Source organism: Osmia bicornis, chromosome 7 (assembly GCF_907164935.1).
Source record: "Osmia bicornis bicornis chromosome 7, iOsmBic2.1, whole genome shotgun sequence".
NCBI classification, from domain to species: Eukaryota; Metazoa; Arthropoda; class Insecta; order Hymenoptera; family Megachilidae; genus Osmia; species Osmia bicornis.
The window spans coordinates 4302826-4317788 of NC_060222.1; the positions used below are offsets into that span (position 1 = coordinate 4302826).

A 14963-nucleotide genomic window follows, 5' to 3' on the forward strand; every position below is an offset into this window, starting at 1 on the left:
TCTAATTTAAAATCGAAAGGATACTCGACGATATTCTCAGGGAAAAATAAAAAGAAATAAACGTGAAACCTTCTTCCCTTTGACAAAAATTCGTTCTGCTTTCCTTCAAGGGATTTGCCGATTGAAACGTTGCGAATCCATTTCAATGAACGCTTCAACACCTGTATCGAACCGCGTGAATATAATTCCCACGGCTAAAGGATTAATTTGGAGCGAAAACAGGTGTTGTAATTGGCCTGTCGAAGATGAAGTGCTTCTGCTTTGAATCGCTCGAATAATTTACGGCGTACCGAGTAAATATAAACAGAATCGAATATCTGGCGTATACCGGGGGCAAACAATCGTTTGACGCAGTTTATATTCGAGACATTCTTGTGTGCCGAGCGTGTTCTCGCTAAAACTCGATAAATAATAATGCTTTAAAGTCCCCGCCGACCGAACTATTCACAAAGCGAATCAATTAACGTTCCCCGAGCCTGACAAACAACAACGAAGCATGCTCTTTGTTTTGTACGCGATCGTGGTATTGGCGTTTGTTTGCTTCACCTTTTTTCTTCCCCACCGTTCGAATAATGAACTGTTTTCATTCGTTTTTCGTACAAAGAGTTCGGTTATATTCGCTAAAACGTCGCTCGATACGGTCGGATAACGGAAGAGGCGCGTGTTCGATGATAAGGGAGAAGATTATTCCTCGATCATAAGCTCGACACGAGTGAAAAAAGCGTTCGATAATGTTTTTACAGGGGAGGAGAGTAAATCCGTGATTTCTTTCGAACACCAGCCAACTTCCGTTTGGCTCCGGCTTCGTGAAAACACCGTCTTTATGTACTTTACCTGAAAGTCTCTGCATCAGCGACTTGGCACCGATGGAAACTTTCCTGCATGGAATAATCGGGATCAAATTCGTTTATTCGAACCTCTGCGCCTAGAATGATTCCTCTCGAGTCGTCTGCCAATTCCCATGATACGATAGAATTATCTGACGTTCAGATTCAGGAATTGAAACAAAGTCCAACAGGCGTAATTATTTCTCTCGTCAACCACTTTCGTTTTCCTATTTTCGCATTCAGAAGACAATCTTACTTTTTCCTAACCCTTTACTCCTCGAACGCGGTTCTTCCTGTTTCCTTCGCGATTTCCGGTCTACCTGTTAGTCGGAACGACTGTAGAAAATTAGCGCTTTTGATCTTTTATCCCGAAGTCGCGTTTGAAGATACTTCGACCGAGTTGTTCCGTTGCAAAGACTTCAAACTTCTCGGTTCCTGACAATTATTCTGCGAATAATCAGAAACCAGCAGGGAAATTAACGCCCGAAGGTGATGGTTTATCGTAGAAATTAATTGAACCGAGATTAATTAAATGCGTAGAAATTCACGTGCTCGAGTACATAAACTTCGACCGAAACGTTTGAAGAACTGGAAACAACTGAGCTCCGGTCCTTCATCGAATCTGTGAACATATCCTGACTCGTCTCGTTGGACGGATTATAGAATCACAAGTGGAACTTAAAAATTCACGGTTCCAAGTTGAAAGGAACAATCGAACGAGAGCTATTTAAAGCACGACCAGTCTAACGAAGGAATTAAACTGAACTATTTAAAGGAACGAGGTTTGCACGGGGCAGAGCAGAGGAAAAAGTGTCGTGGATCGAGGCGTTTAAAGTAGATCCGTCTCGATTCGATCCAAGCCCGCGTCTGACGAGTAGCGAGGGGTTAAGAATCCAAATAAATCCTGGCTCGAAGGTGGTAAGCGGATTATTCGTGCCGGGTGTCGTCCACCGACACTAGGCTTCGTGCTTCTGAAAAGGAAAGAAGCCGGTCTGTGTCGTCTTCTGAAAAGCAAGGAAGCCGCTAAGACCGGGATTAGTCGATAATTTTCAATGATCGCTTCGATGACTGCTCGCGCCAAGTCGCGGTAAGCTATCGTCCGATCAAAGCTCCGTGATTCGTAACAAAAAGCACGAGAAGACACTCGTTAATCCTGAAGTTTCTTTTTTGATAAATAAAGGAAAATTAACGGGCGATTAAAATGAGCGGAAACCGGCGGAAACCAGTATTGTAATAAATTGAAATGCGAAAGATCGTTATGCGGAGGCGGAGAGAGGGTCAAGTTGACCACGTCTGTGGACACGCACGTGATCACCGACGTAACTGGAGGATTCGCGTGCGTTTATCCCGCAGGGTATAAAAGGCTAGAAAATACGCTGGAAAGTTGCAGTTCTCACCTGGCCGCCTTAAAATACCGTAATGGGAAAGATGAGGATCAAGGTACAGTATCGAGAGGGAAAAGAATAAGTCTCGGATAAGGAACAGGTGATCGAAGAGAAACGAAAAGAGAAAGTGCTGATGGAGGAATGACTTGCTTTGTCTCAGAAGATGAAAGAAGAAAGTGAATCAATAATTTTTTATTCTTTGGATTTATTCAATTTCGCTGGATTGCATTTAACACCTCTGACACTTTGTTAAAAATTCATATCGTTTCTCTTCGAACGAATCGCACATTTCTTTTTTCAATATTTTCATCGATACTTTATAGCCGATCGTTTTCAATAATTTCTATTTGCCCGGGCAAACGAGACAACAAAGTGAAACACGTACGAATACAAGGAACGAGAAGAATCGAATTTCAATCGGCGAGGAAAGGCGGAACTTTTATTGGCTCGTATAATCGACCGGCTCTCGTTTTCGAATCGGAAGTCGACGATTGCACTCTGTCGAACGGTGTAATTAAAACTACGACGTCTCAGACTCTAGCCTTTTCCCTTCCTCTCTCGTTTCGCGTCTTCCTTTCTCCACGGTACGCGAGATTCAATTTGTCCCTGTAACGTGTATTCAATTGCTTTCCTCGCGGTTCAATCCCGATACGACGCCAATGTGTACGCCATAATTACGCGAACGGAGCTTTCCTTCTCGTCGCTATTGAATTTCTCGTAATCGATTATTCGGCGGTGATTCGCCTTCTCAGCTTTCGTTCCGACCGGTGTTCCATAATTTCCGATTACCGTGAGTAACTAAGAAATACCATCGATTTCCTTTAACGCCGGTTATTATTACTCGAGTCTTAACAAGTATTAAATACTAAATAATTCACTTATGGATATTGTTAAACCCTTCTTCGATTGCGAGTTGAATGAAATTGCAGACTTATTGAAATTCAAAGTGCAAATCCCGGTCAATCTTGCAGAATGATAGATTCTTTGCAAAAGGAAGGCATTGGGTTAAGAAAATACCTTTTCAAAAGGAGTGCTTTTTAATCGCAGGTCAGCATCGCCTTGACCATCGTGTTGGCCGTGGGCCATCGATCACGGGCCGGCGTGATACCTCTGGAAGAATCTTTCCACGAGCAACACGACACATCCGACGAAGCAACTCTGGGTCAACAGGGTCCGTTGGCCAGCTCGTACGTGCAGTTTCACGGACCCGTCGAGGGCCCCGAGTTCGAAGTGAAAGTTCCATACATGGTGCATCACGGTGACAGTAATCATTTGCACGGGCAAGAGCAACAGAACGGGTATACGTTCGACTACGTGGCTCATCCGAAGTACGAGTTCTCGTACGGCGTGGAGGATGAGCAGACTGGTGATTTTCACTCGCAGAAAGAATCTAGGGACGGTAAATAACTCGCACTTTCTCTCTCTTTATTTTTCAATCGAAAGAGAAAGTTTCTTCGACAACGTTGATGCCAATTTTAATTACTTTATTCGCGCGATTTAGAGGTTGTACCTTCTCGTTCGAAGGTTGGTGAATTGGTTTTGCGGTTTCCGTTGATCGTCCGGTTCCTTTTCAACAGGAAGCAGCGTGTCCGGTCAGTACAGCGTGAAGGAACCAGGAGGCAGCATCCGAGTCGTCAGCTACCGCGCCGACAAGAACGGATTTCACGCTGTGGTGCACACTTCCGGCAAGAACGACCATTCCGCCGGTATACACCACGGTCAAGGCCGGACTAGGGGTCACGAGCACCAAGTTCCAATGCAACAGGAACAACAGGAACAACAGGAGGCGCACGATTACGCTTCGTATAACGAGAACGACGGATACTGATGCATTCGTGGATGATTATGCATTGTACTTCGTACCTGGACGCGATATCTTCGGGTTCCCCGGTTCCTCGCATACCAAAGCCTTCCTACAGCGACTCGAGCACGAAGATTAGCGTGAACAACGCGGATATTGTAAATATAGACTAATGGCTTTGAATAAAATCACTGTTGTCGATGCGGTTCGTTTCTCACCCTTTCGAGGGTAGTTTTTCAATTACGTCGATTCTTATCAACTTTATTTTTCGATACACCCTTCACGCGACGTCGAGGAATAATTATCACGTATCAGTGGAAGAGTTGATTAGGTTCTTCTTTGATCAAAGGAACGCAAGGCCGCGTGGCAGAGATAAAATCTGACGTGGCTGGCTATCAGAGATCGCGGAAAAGAGGTCGTCGATGAAACGAAACTCGACCACGCCCGGGTAAATCGTGACACGCGGATGGGGGATCGTTAAGGCTCTTCTGATCAATTTGACGCTAACGGAACGTCGTTATCGCGGGTGGATAAAGACAAAAGGAGAAAAGGAAGGCGAAACGGGACCAAGCTGGCGGGGGAGGAACGAAAGCGAATAACAGGAGGAGAGATAAAAGGGATGCTCGGCCGCGCGCTAACAATGCCTCGAATGCATGCCGACAGAGGAACAAGGAGATGGGAACAAAAAGAACAACGGAACTGGCTAGGTGATAAGAGCCGGTAAGAGAGGCCACGGACAGTGTACACAAATTACATCGTTAAATCGCTAATGATTCGATGTGTTTGCGGGTAATAACTCTAGTTATTATTATAAACTATCATAGAACGTAAACTCCGATAACTCTCTGTATTGTATGCGATTATAAATTAGCATCCAAAATGTTGTGACTATGATTTTCGATAAAATAATTACTCAGAAATTATCTCCGCTCTTCGGAACAACGTGGCTAATCTTCTGTGCTGTCATCAGTACCTCTCCATTTAATTAGAAAGGGCCTATTATCGGAATATCCAAACATTTATAGAATATAGATTTCTAATTTCTTATTACAATAAACATTTCAGAAAATCTGTTACTAATGTCCTGAATCATTAATTACTCATGATATAAATAGAATAAAAAAATTAATTAATGTTCTTCAAATTTCCCTAAAATCATTTATATTCCGAGGATAAACGAGGATGATCGACTGGGAAACGGTTCGGAAAGCTGCGAAAAGTGGAGCAGACTGAAGGATAAACGAAGCGGACTGCCGTTTGCCGATATGTTCTCGCGCGTCTTACGGTGCTGTCGTCGTCGCGCAGCGTTAGACTCTCGTTAATGGTCGTGTAGGATTCGGAGAGTGCAGCGTGTTCCACGGGAAAGGTAATTTCCGGCAGATCGTAGAAGCTAGTGTAATTACCCACGGCGGCGTCGCGACGCGATTGCTCGAACCGGTTGCCCTCACGCTCGACGTAGTCGTCCTAGTTGATCCGTCGCGGAGCGGAGTTGCTTTTACACCGGAACGCGTCCCTTTATCAACGTTGTATCGCATTAACAAATTACTGGCGAGATGGTAGCATGTCGCGGCGTTGATGCGACTAACGAAGCACCGATGCAAACAGCTTTTGGTACGCGTCGAACGTCGACGTCGATTATTCGATTGCGGCTCGTCTAATTTCAAGAGCATTAGAAACTCGAGCGATATTCCGTCGGGGAATTACGATCTTTACCAGGCCGAGTCCATCGCGGCCGACGTTATTAAACGATAAAAGAAACTGGCCCTTCGGCTCGGTGCAAACTTCGCTCGGGATAGAAGTTTCAATTATGAAACGAAATTAACTTTGCTAACTTTCCGGCAAAATCAACGAAACAGGAAGATCTCCCGTTATGATTTCCGGCCGGGAATGGACGGTCCTGGTTTTCCTCTTGAATGGCCTCTGATTATCTTGGAATACATTTCCCGACGAAATTCCAGCGGATTCCAAGCGAAAGATCGGATCATCGCGGAACGATATCGTCCGTTCGTACCCTCTCGTTTCAAGGAACTTGAATTTTTCAAAATCCAAGCTATCAGTCTAGCCGATTTCTCGAAGAAGCGCCTCGCGTATCTATCGTCTTTTGTTTCGAATAAAATTTGCCAACAGGAGAATCGATAATTACGCGCATACCGGCCACGAGAGCCGCGTTCATATTTGTCGAGCCCCAATTAGTCGCAAACGGTTCGCTTTTTCGAGTTAGCTCTAACCAGCGGAAACAATACGCGGTGGTCCGGCCGGTATCTTAAATTTACATTCGCGAATGAGATTAAGCGCGTGGACAATGGCGATTCTGTCGCGATTCCAACGATAACGATGTCAATATTCAGCGTAAATATTCGCCAAGGCAAAACACGGCCGTGCTTCCGTAATAAATTTCACGATGCGACGCGGTGCTGTTTAATCGGACAGCAATGTGGGTCATCGTTGAGCGTCGAAATCGCTCGTTCGAGCTCTCGGCTGCAAAAATCGCATAAATATATTATTCATAACTATTCGTTGACCCGTTTCGTACGGTTGGCTGACCGGACCAAAACCGCGGCTTTAATAATCGAGATAAAAAATATCTCCTGCGAATTGCCCGTACCGTGTTCCACTTTTACACCGTTTCGAATTAATCGACGTGGATCTCGTGAAAAACAGCGAGGGCAGAAACGACGCTACTTGTCAAGGTAATTACCGCATCATCGTCGTTGATGGATGATCAACGGGCGTACAGCAAGAAACGGGAATCACGAGCGGAACAGGTTGACACACGGAACGGACGATGGGTTTGAAATTGGGATCGGTTCGAACGGTGGCTGGAAAGCGGACGGAACGACGGGGACATCGAGCGTAGCCGAGCATTTCGACGCTGCAATTATAATGAATCAGGCTGCAAATGGACAGCGAGGCGGGAACGCGGCGGGCGGATAATCAATAGGTTTGCCAGTGGGAAGCGTAGAACGGTGGACGGTACGTAGAGGCGAGTGGCGTATTTCAATCGACAGGAAACGCTAGGAAGCCATGGGTCGCGGCAATTTTCCCTTTCGTCCACCCTCCGCTTCCGTACGCCTCCAGCCGCACCGCGACACCGTTAATTTCTTAACTGCTAATCCGCTCGAAAAGCTGGCCAATCGTATTTCCACCGGCTATCGTTGCGTTGTAAAAACTTTGCCTCGTTGCAACGAACGATCTTCGACGATCGTTAACCGCAATTATTTTCACCCTGGTCATTTCGTCGACCGATGACTAACGTATTTACCTTCTCGTTGCGGGGGTGTTCTGCTCGTTACAATATCTCCCGTTTCATTTTATTCCGGCTGTATCTCCTTTCTTCATGCTCGCAAATATCAAATGCAACGGTCCCCTTTTATTTTCGTCGAAAATGTTGAAAACTGGAGGAAACAAAATCGAGGTTCTAATTCGTAGAAATTCGTAAACTTGTTAAAAAAAAGGAGGTAAGAAGGGTAATCGCGAAATGGTAGGAGAGTTGGAACGAAATGAAACGTAGGAGGCTGTGTTTAAGAGCGAACTGAATCGATAGCTCTACCCTGCGACCCGTAGGCCAAATGTAGGTCATACCGTGATCCCTTTTTCCCCTCTCTGTCTCTTTTACTCGCCGCTTCCGTCTGTCTGTTTGGCTGGCTGGTCCTGCTCTTCTGCTCTCATCGCTTCTCTCCTACGGTGTTCGTTTTCCCCGGTAGGGTAGGTGTACGGTATATTATTGCATCGGCACCCGGTCGCAGAGCGCTCGTTCCCGGTATATACATTTTTCATAAATAAATTCCACGGACGTTCCGAAGTCGGCCTTACTGCACGCTGCTCTTCTATATATACCTTCGTGGAATTACATATTTGACTGCGGAGCCTGGCATTGGCTCCGCTTCGCCAGTTCCATCCACGATCAGCATCGATCCTCTATTGATTTTATCCATCGATCGTGATTAACTGCGCCGATGCTCGCTTGGTAAATTTATGCGAAAATGGGATGAATTTAAGAGAGATTCCTGTGCGTGTATGTATTATTAATTCAATCAAGTGAAAACTTTCGAATTAAGCGTCAAATTGACGCGTGAACAAAACTGCATATTCAAAAAAAAAAATCTTATTTTATGCCATATAAAATTTACAAGATTTAACGCAAGAATCTCCGTTGTATTCTTTGTGTTTACTTTCTATGCACTTTTTAATTACATTTCTAATGAGTGAAGCCAATTTACTAACATTAATATTTAATTTACGATTACGTTAAATTGACGCGTATCTGTCGAGATTTTCGAGATTAGAAGCTGCAGAAGAAAACGAATTTGCATATATATATTTGCCTCGTTAATTGAATAAAAGTCTGTAATTTTTCTCGTGAATTTCAAAATGCGTTAAAATAACGCATCCCGTGAACCTAGCGTTGAACATCTACCCCAGTTTAGATGTGACTCGATCAAAGCGGATGTTCGTCTATGCTGTACACGAAAGGGTGTACGGTGGAAGGGAACTGTGTCTTCTATTCTCTGTTGCTTGATTACCAAGTACTTTAGCTTCACGTACAGCTGTAACAGCTGTACGAGCGTTAAGGGATTAGCCGAAAGTTGGCGAACTAGCGCGATAAACAAAATGGATTAGGTATACCGTGTTCCAAAGGAATTCTCCAGCATCTCTTGCCTTTTCCTTCGAAATTGTCCTTCCTGCGTCTGTTTCGAAATTATACCGCTCAAATTGCTCTGCTCAATTTAATCCCGACCAAGGAGCTTCGAAGTTCTGCTCGAAATTCGTAGAAACAAGTGGAAGTATTTTTTCAGAGAAAATTTCGAGGTCTCGACGACGAGGGGAGGCAAAGGTTAGAATTAAAAACATCTTCGACGAGGAATCGGAGGAAAGAAAGGAGCCGCAATCTCGGAACTAACGAGGAGTTGCCAAATAAATCCGAGGAAAGGAACATCCCAGCATCCTGTTGTGTCCCTCACGGGCCGTTCAGGGATTTGGCAGCAACCGTGGCTGAATTCTGCGCGTGACAACGCATATTCATTCGAGCCCCCTTACCTCGCTCGTCTTACGCTATCGGCTTTCTCCCTTTTCTCGCCTTTCCGCACGTTTTACCACCGTTTCTGCGTTTCTTTATCGCGAACCACCCTAAGGTTTGTCCTCAGACACACGCGTCGAGTATGAACATCCCACGTGTGGAGCCTCTTTTTCAAATGTTTCACGGTTCAACGCTTTCCTCTCACGTAACGCGGACCCTTTATACGAGAATCAAGGAAGTTCGAGGTAGCGAAGATGAAGCGAGAGGAAAATGGAATTTTTTCCGCTCCTGGAGATTGCATTTCCGTTTAGGAATGCTATTAATTCTTTCATCCCAGTCGTAAAACGTGGAATATCGCGGAAGCTCGCTTTATTTGTCTCTCGGTGATGCTCTGTTTTTTTATCAGCCTGGTAAAATGAAAAACAACGCGCTTTTCCGAGGATCCCTCGCGTTCACGTGACTCACGGTGCTCGAACAGGATCGACAAGAGTGTTTTTCGAGTAGAATTCGGAGAGGAATAACGAGGGAACACGCGTCGGAAACATTGCGAGTGGTCGCGGTGTCTTCGGCCCGGAAAAAATACTCGCGGAAGGGTGGAAAAAAGGCGGACGATCCGTGTTCTTCGGTCTTGCTTGGAAATCGGCCAACTTCTGGACGAACTAGATAGGCGAAGCAGCGGGCCTGCTCTCCTTTTTCCGGAGGCAATTGAATTTTTATATCTGCCGAGTGAGAAGCGCGGGCGACAAAAAATACTCGAATGATTCTCGAATATCCGCGGAGGAGACGACGCGACGCGGATAGAAGTGTCATACGTCTTCGACGCTTGACGTTTACGACGGAAATTCGCTCCGTCTTTTCGATGCCTATTGCTTCGGTTTCCCTTGTATCGCGTCGAAAGGGAAGAACTGGAGGAACAGTTAGGAAGTTTCAGGCGATTCGGCTCGGGCGAGACAGTCGGCGGGCAAACAATTCCGAGAAAGTCCTTCCTCTCGGGGCGGATAATGAATTTTAAAATGGAAACGAGCAGCCAGTAAAACGGCAACGCTGAAAGCTGGCTACGACAAGACGCATTAGAGAGGCGTAAAAGTAGCACCTGCCTCATAAACTGGTCGTTTCAAAGAGGATCTCCCGTCTCCGTTTCCCCAACCTTCCCTCGCCTTTCGTCCTTTCTTCCTTTTCATTCTTCTCGTTTACCCAGTCGTATATTTTCCCCGCGAACAAACGAACAATTATTGCGCCAACGTCCATTTATCAAAACGTCCCCGCATTTATGAATATCGTCCGACAATTTTCCCGTTCCCCGACACTGGCTCGCGACACGCCACGTTCTTTGCACTTTTGCCAGTCATACGAGCTTCGTTCAACGTTTTATCATTAGCCTCGTTAGTATATCTCTCGTTCGTTATTACCAGTGACAAGAGCAAAGAATATATTAAGAAGATCAAAGAAGTTTCCAAGTTTTCCACCCTTTTCAACAAGGGTAAATCAGCTTGGTGCCTGACGCGAGCCAAGCGCCGAACAAACTCGAATGCCAGCCATGAATTATTAATGCACGGAGAGGGTGTTTATTGCTACAACAAAACCCGCTTAATTCTCGCGGCGATGCGTCAAGGGTCTCGAAAATCCATGCAGCCCGGTCTGTGTTTTATAGTCCCGTTTCGGGGCAACTTTATCCGTGCACTTACGTGCTGTAAAGCGGCCTTCGAAACTTTCTCCACGAGTAAATAAATTAGAAACTCGCTAACGCACGGCCAACAGAGATGCTTAACTCGTCCTGCAGTTAAGCACCGGCTAGAGCTCGGCTGATGATAGCGCGGCAACCCTAGCTGCACCCCTCCGACCTACGTTTAATCTGCACGCAAATGAATCGCGTCTGTTCGCGGCTATCGGATTGATCCTGCACCCCGATAGACGGTTATCAAATTACCTTCATCGTTCTTGCTCGATGACACGGCCGATTAATCAACGAAAATAACGCGGCTCTGTTATTCGAAAAAATTGTCGAAACCTCGGAAACGCTCGAAACAGATAGGGTAAAAAGGATTTCGCGATCGGGGAATCGCGACGTCGCGTCGACGCGGTACGTCGGATCCTTGCCGAGCTAGGAATCAGGAATAAAGGGAGGAAGTCGGAAGCCGTGAAGCAGACAAGCGTGATCCGATATCACGAATCCCTCGGCGAATATAGACGAGACGGTCGCGTGTACATAGGCTGCTGGATGTAGCAGAAGGGTGGCAGCGAAACGGGGGATCGAGGATTTCGTACACTCCGCAAGCCCACTCGAACACACGGTTTCCGCATCATATTCAACCACGTTCCGTGGTAGACCCGGAGTTTCTAATCCGGTAACGAGTCCCAGCTACTGCTGACGGTAGTTTGACCGATCCGACCGGCACGGATTCGATCGTAAAGAGACACATTCACGACGGCGAACAAGTTGAAGTAGAGAGACGGAAGCAGGGAACGGATACAAATTGGCCCGTCGCCGTCGTTCCATATTGGAAACTGAAACCTCGACGTCGTAACGAAGCCAATTTCCTCGGTCGAAACGGACGCACCGAAGGGTCGAAGAAAAAGGGGGAACGGGCTGGTGTGATTCGCGGGGAAAGCCTCGCTGGGGTTGAAGAGGGAAAGCCTCGAAAGGGGACTGTTTCCTGGGAAATTATTGCTGCTTGTTGCTTCTGCGAAACTGTGGCTGCGAAACGGCTGTTTGGGTAGGGAATTATTAATCGGATAACAGGAGTTCTTCTGACGAGAAAAAAGGGGTAAACGAGGCAAGGGTCAGAGACAAATGATAAGAGGAAAATAAATCAGCGCCTTAAATTCTTTCACCTTGACTAATTATAAAAAGATCGTCACGATAATCTGTGAAAATGTCACAGGGTTAATTGTCGATAAAAATTCTCGACGCGTTAAGGGGTGACTTTGCAGGAGAACCAAGCGCCCGGAAGCTGCGAATAATCGATCGCGATTATCAAAGGCAGCTTTACGTTATGTCAACAACAACAACAATGAAACAAGTGTGATGTAGTCAACGTGGCTACGCGATTATTGATCGGATAGAACGAGCGACCTCCTTATAAAACTATTCGCCAACATACGTCCTTTGCGATAGTTTGTTACCTCCCTTGCCTCTGAAACAATTAATCAACGATTCCGTGACTCCGGGAAAACGGTTCTCGTTTTTGAACGAAGTCAGAGGTGGAAAACAATTTCGACAAGCAACGACAAGACGTTAACGAATGGCGCAGCTTACGAAGCAGCCCGTATCTGTTTCCTGATCTAATCGCGGGCGAGTAGTATAGTTTAAAATTGCTGCGACACGGAGTACGTTCTCTGTTTCTCTACGAATTAGTCGGAAACAATTGGAACGCTTAGGTAACTCGGTGCCACCGAGGGGAGCAAAGTTAAATCCTTCTTCCATTCCCGGCTTTATTACTCGATAACGATCTCACTTCGTTTATTACGCGGCTAGGGGCATTGCGAAACGTCAGATCGCGTGAAATACGGCGTGCAATTGTTGTTCCGCGATAAACAGGAATTAATATGCAATAAAACACACCTCGACGGAACGGAAAAGCGCAAATTTGTCGAATCAATAATCGTAGCCGAGCGGGCTGTGTTGATTTACGCTCGATTAATATTGCATCGGTTCTAGCGATATTTGCTTATATTTCGGTAAACAGCTCTGAATAATTTGAAGGGAGAATTAGAAAATGTCGGAGATACTCGGCGCTTAATCTAGAAGCGAGCTTCGTATATTTCAATGCTGTCGGTGCATCGATGCGTTTATCGCATCCGGCGGGTATCTTGGACGCGAGGCCGCAGGATGTGGTTCGACAGCTTTGAGAAAGGGTAGATAGCAAAGTACAATCGTTTAATTTATCGCCGGCAGAACGACCGGAATGTCGCGGACGCGACAACGAGCGTGTAGAACTGATTGCAGCGGACAGTTACGGACGCGAAGGGTCCTCCGCTTGTTCGCGATTAATCAGCCTGGACGTTTCGTAACGACGTAGCCAACACAACATCTGTCGCGTGTGCACCCGCCACTAGACGTCAGTACGGTGGCTAACAAAAGCGCTACCCGTTACGAGTACCCGGGTAGAGGAGCGAGTAGACCGGGGATAAAAATGATCGCGAGAGAGGAAAGAAAGCTGCGTCGCCAGGATGTCTGATCCCCGAGACGCTTCCGGTTACTCGACGAGTTTTCTATCGTTCCGTCGATGGGGATGTAGTGTAAAACGACCTCCGGTACATCAACTTGAGGAAAAAAAGGAAGAACGGAGAAGCTTAATTGATCGGTTCGAGTATCGACATTTCGAAGACCCGTCCGTCGCCGACTGAACGGCTCGGAAGATTAAAGAATCATTGAAATAATTACAGGAAAGTCTATTCTATTCTCTTCCCCGGGTACTGGAAATTTTTAAAAAGAAATTTTAAATGGTAACAACAGAGAGACGCGGACGCCGCTGAGGGACAGGTGGAATGAAAATAAAAGCGCGGGTTCGTTTGAAGAAAAACTCCGTCGAGCATTTCAGTTGCCACGGAGAATATCTCAACGTTGCGTGGTTACAAATTTTTCCTGCTCGAATGGTCTGCTTAATGACCGCGCTGAATACATACTCTGTTTCTCGGTCTTCGGTGCTCGCGCACGCTTGAAAAACGAAAGCTTCATCGGTCACGAAGAAACGCGTGTCCTAATTCGCATGAAGTACACGTACGTTTTTACGGTGCAATTAAACTGCAAACGAGAGCGAAATAACGGTGGAAAAACATCACCTTTCATGCGACGTAGCGAGTTTATGCCATCCCCGGACGGTGATCGAAATAAAACAGGGATCCCCTGCCTGTTCGTCGCCAGACGAGAATACCGGAATATTTCTACCCCTTTCTGTCCGTTGATGTTCATTTTAACTGTTAATCCGCAGCTAACGATTGATCATTAGAATGGTCTATTAGAAATTATTATTCCGATCGAAATGGACAAGGAAAATTGAAAATTTTCAAAATTCTCTGCTTTTCGAAGGAAAACTGCTAACAATCTGCTTACACCGCCCACGCTCTTTTACCTAACTACCGCCCGGGGATGTTTCTTTGGCCGAAAAAATGCAGGTTGAAGGTGCAATTAGCAGCGCTTCGTTCGCGAGACTGTACGAACGCAAAAACAGCCCCGTCGAGAAACAAAAGAAGGCTGTTAAATATTTTTACAGCGTTCGAGTGCTTCGACGTGGAGATTTAACAGCCCCGAGATACGTGCTCGACGGCGCTGAAATTTTTACCTCGCTTCAACGCGAAACACCTCGCGATCGTATAATCTTTCCTTCTAATTTCCCAGCCATGCTTTATCGCTACTTCCGCGGCGAATCGCTTCCTTGTCGTTCGCGTAAATTCCGACGGGAATACTCGACGACTCGAAGAACCGCAGACGGGAGGAATTTTTACGATTCACCGCGAGAACAATAGCTTGCATTACCGCGGATGAATTCGAAGAGCGAATCGGACGGGATCGAATCTTTGGATGATTCGCAGATGCACGAACCGGTCATTTTCAGAATATCGATACGCTTGATACGATTCTCGTCGAACTGATACGTTATGAAATTTTGTCAGACTTTCTATGCTTCGAAATCGAGCATTTGATACGAAACCTCCGCTCGTACTTCTGACTTTTAGAGAGCGAGTATTATATTTCCTCGCGATACTAATTAGAAGAGAAGGCGAACAAAATTGTAGAGCCGCTGCGTCTATAGTTTTTAGCCAACAAATTTTAACGCGTTAGCCAAGAACATTTCGTTCCGCTTTACGATTAACTGGGCGACTGGATTAGCGGGTGGTCGGTAGCCATGGTTCGATTTCGCGACAGAATGGCCAGGACGTTTCCGCGGGCGGTGCAAATCGAATCTTTGTTTCGCTGTTCACCGGACCGAGCG

The 14963-nt window shown here is 46.0% G+C and overlaps 1 protein-coding gene across 1 annotated transcript; it reads left to right on the forward strand.

Moving 5' to 3' along the window:
- Positions 1-930: 930 nt before the first annotated feature.
- LOC114874052 lies at positions 931-4130 on the forward strand. Its single transcript, XM_046286533.1, is given in 5 exon segments — positions 931-1020; positions 2054-2236; positions 2238-2267; positions 3260-3611; positions 3790-4130. Coding segments are annotated over 5 exon segments (906 nt in total). The 3' UTR covers positions 4041-4130.
- The last annotated feature ends 10833 nt before the right edge of the window (positions 4131-14963 follow it).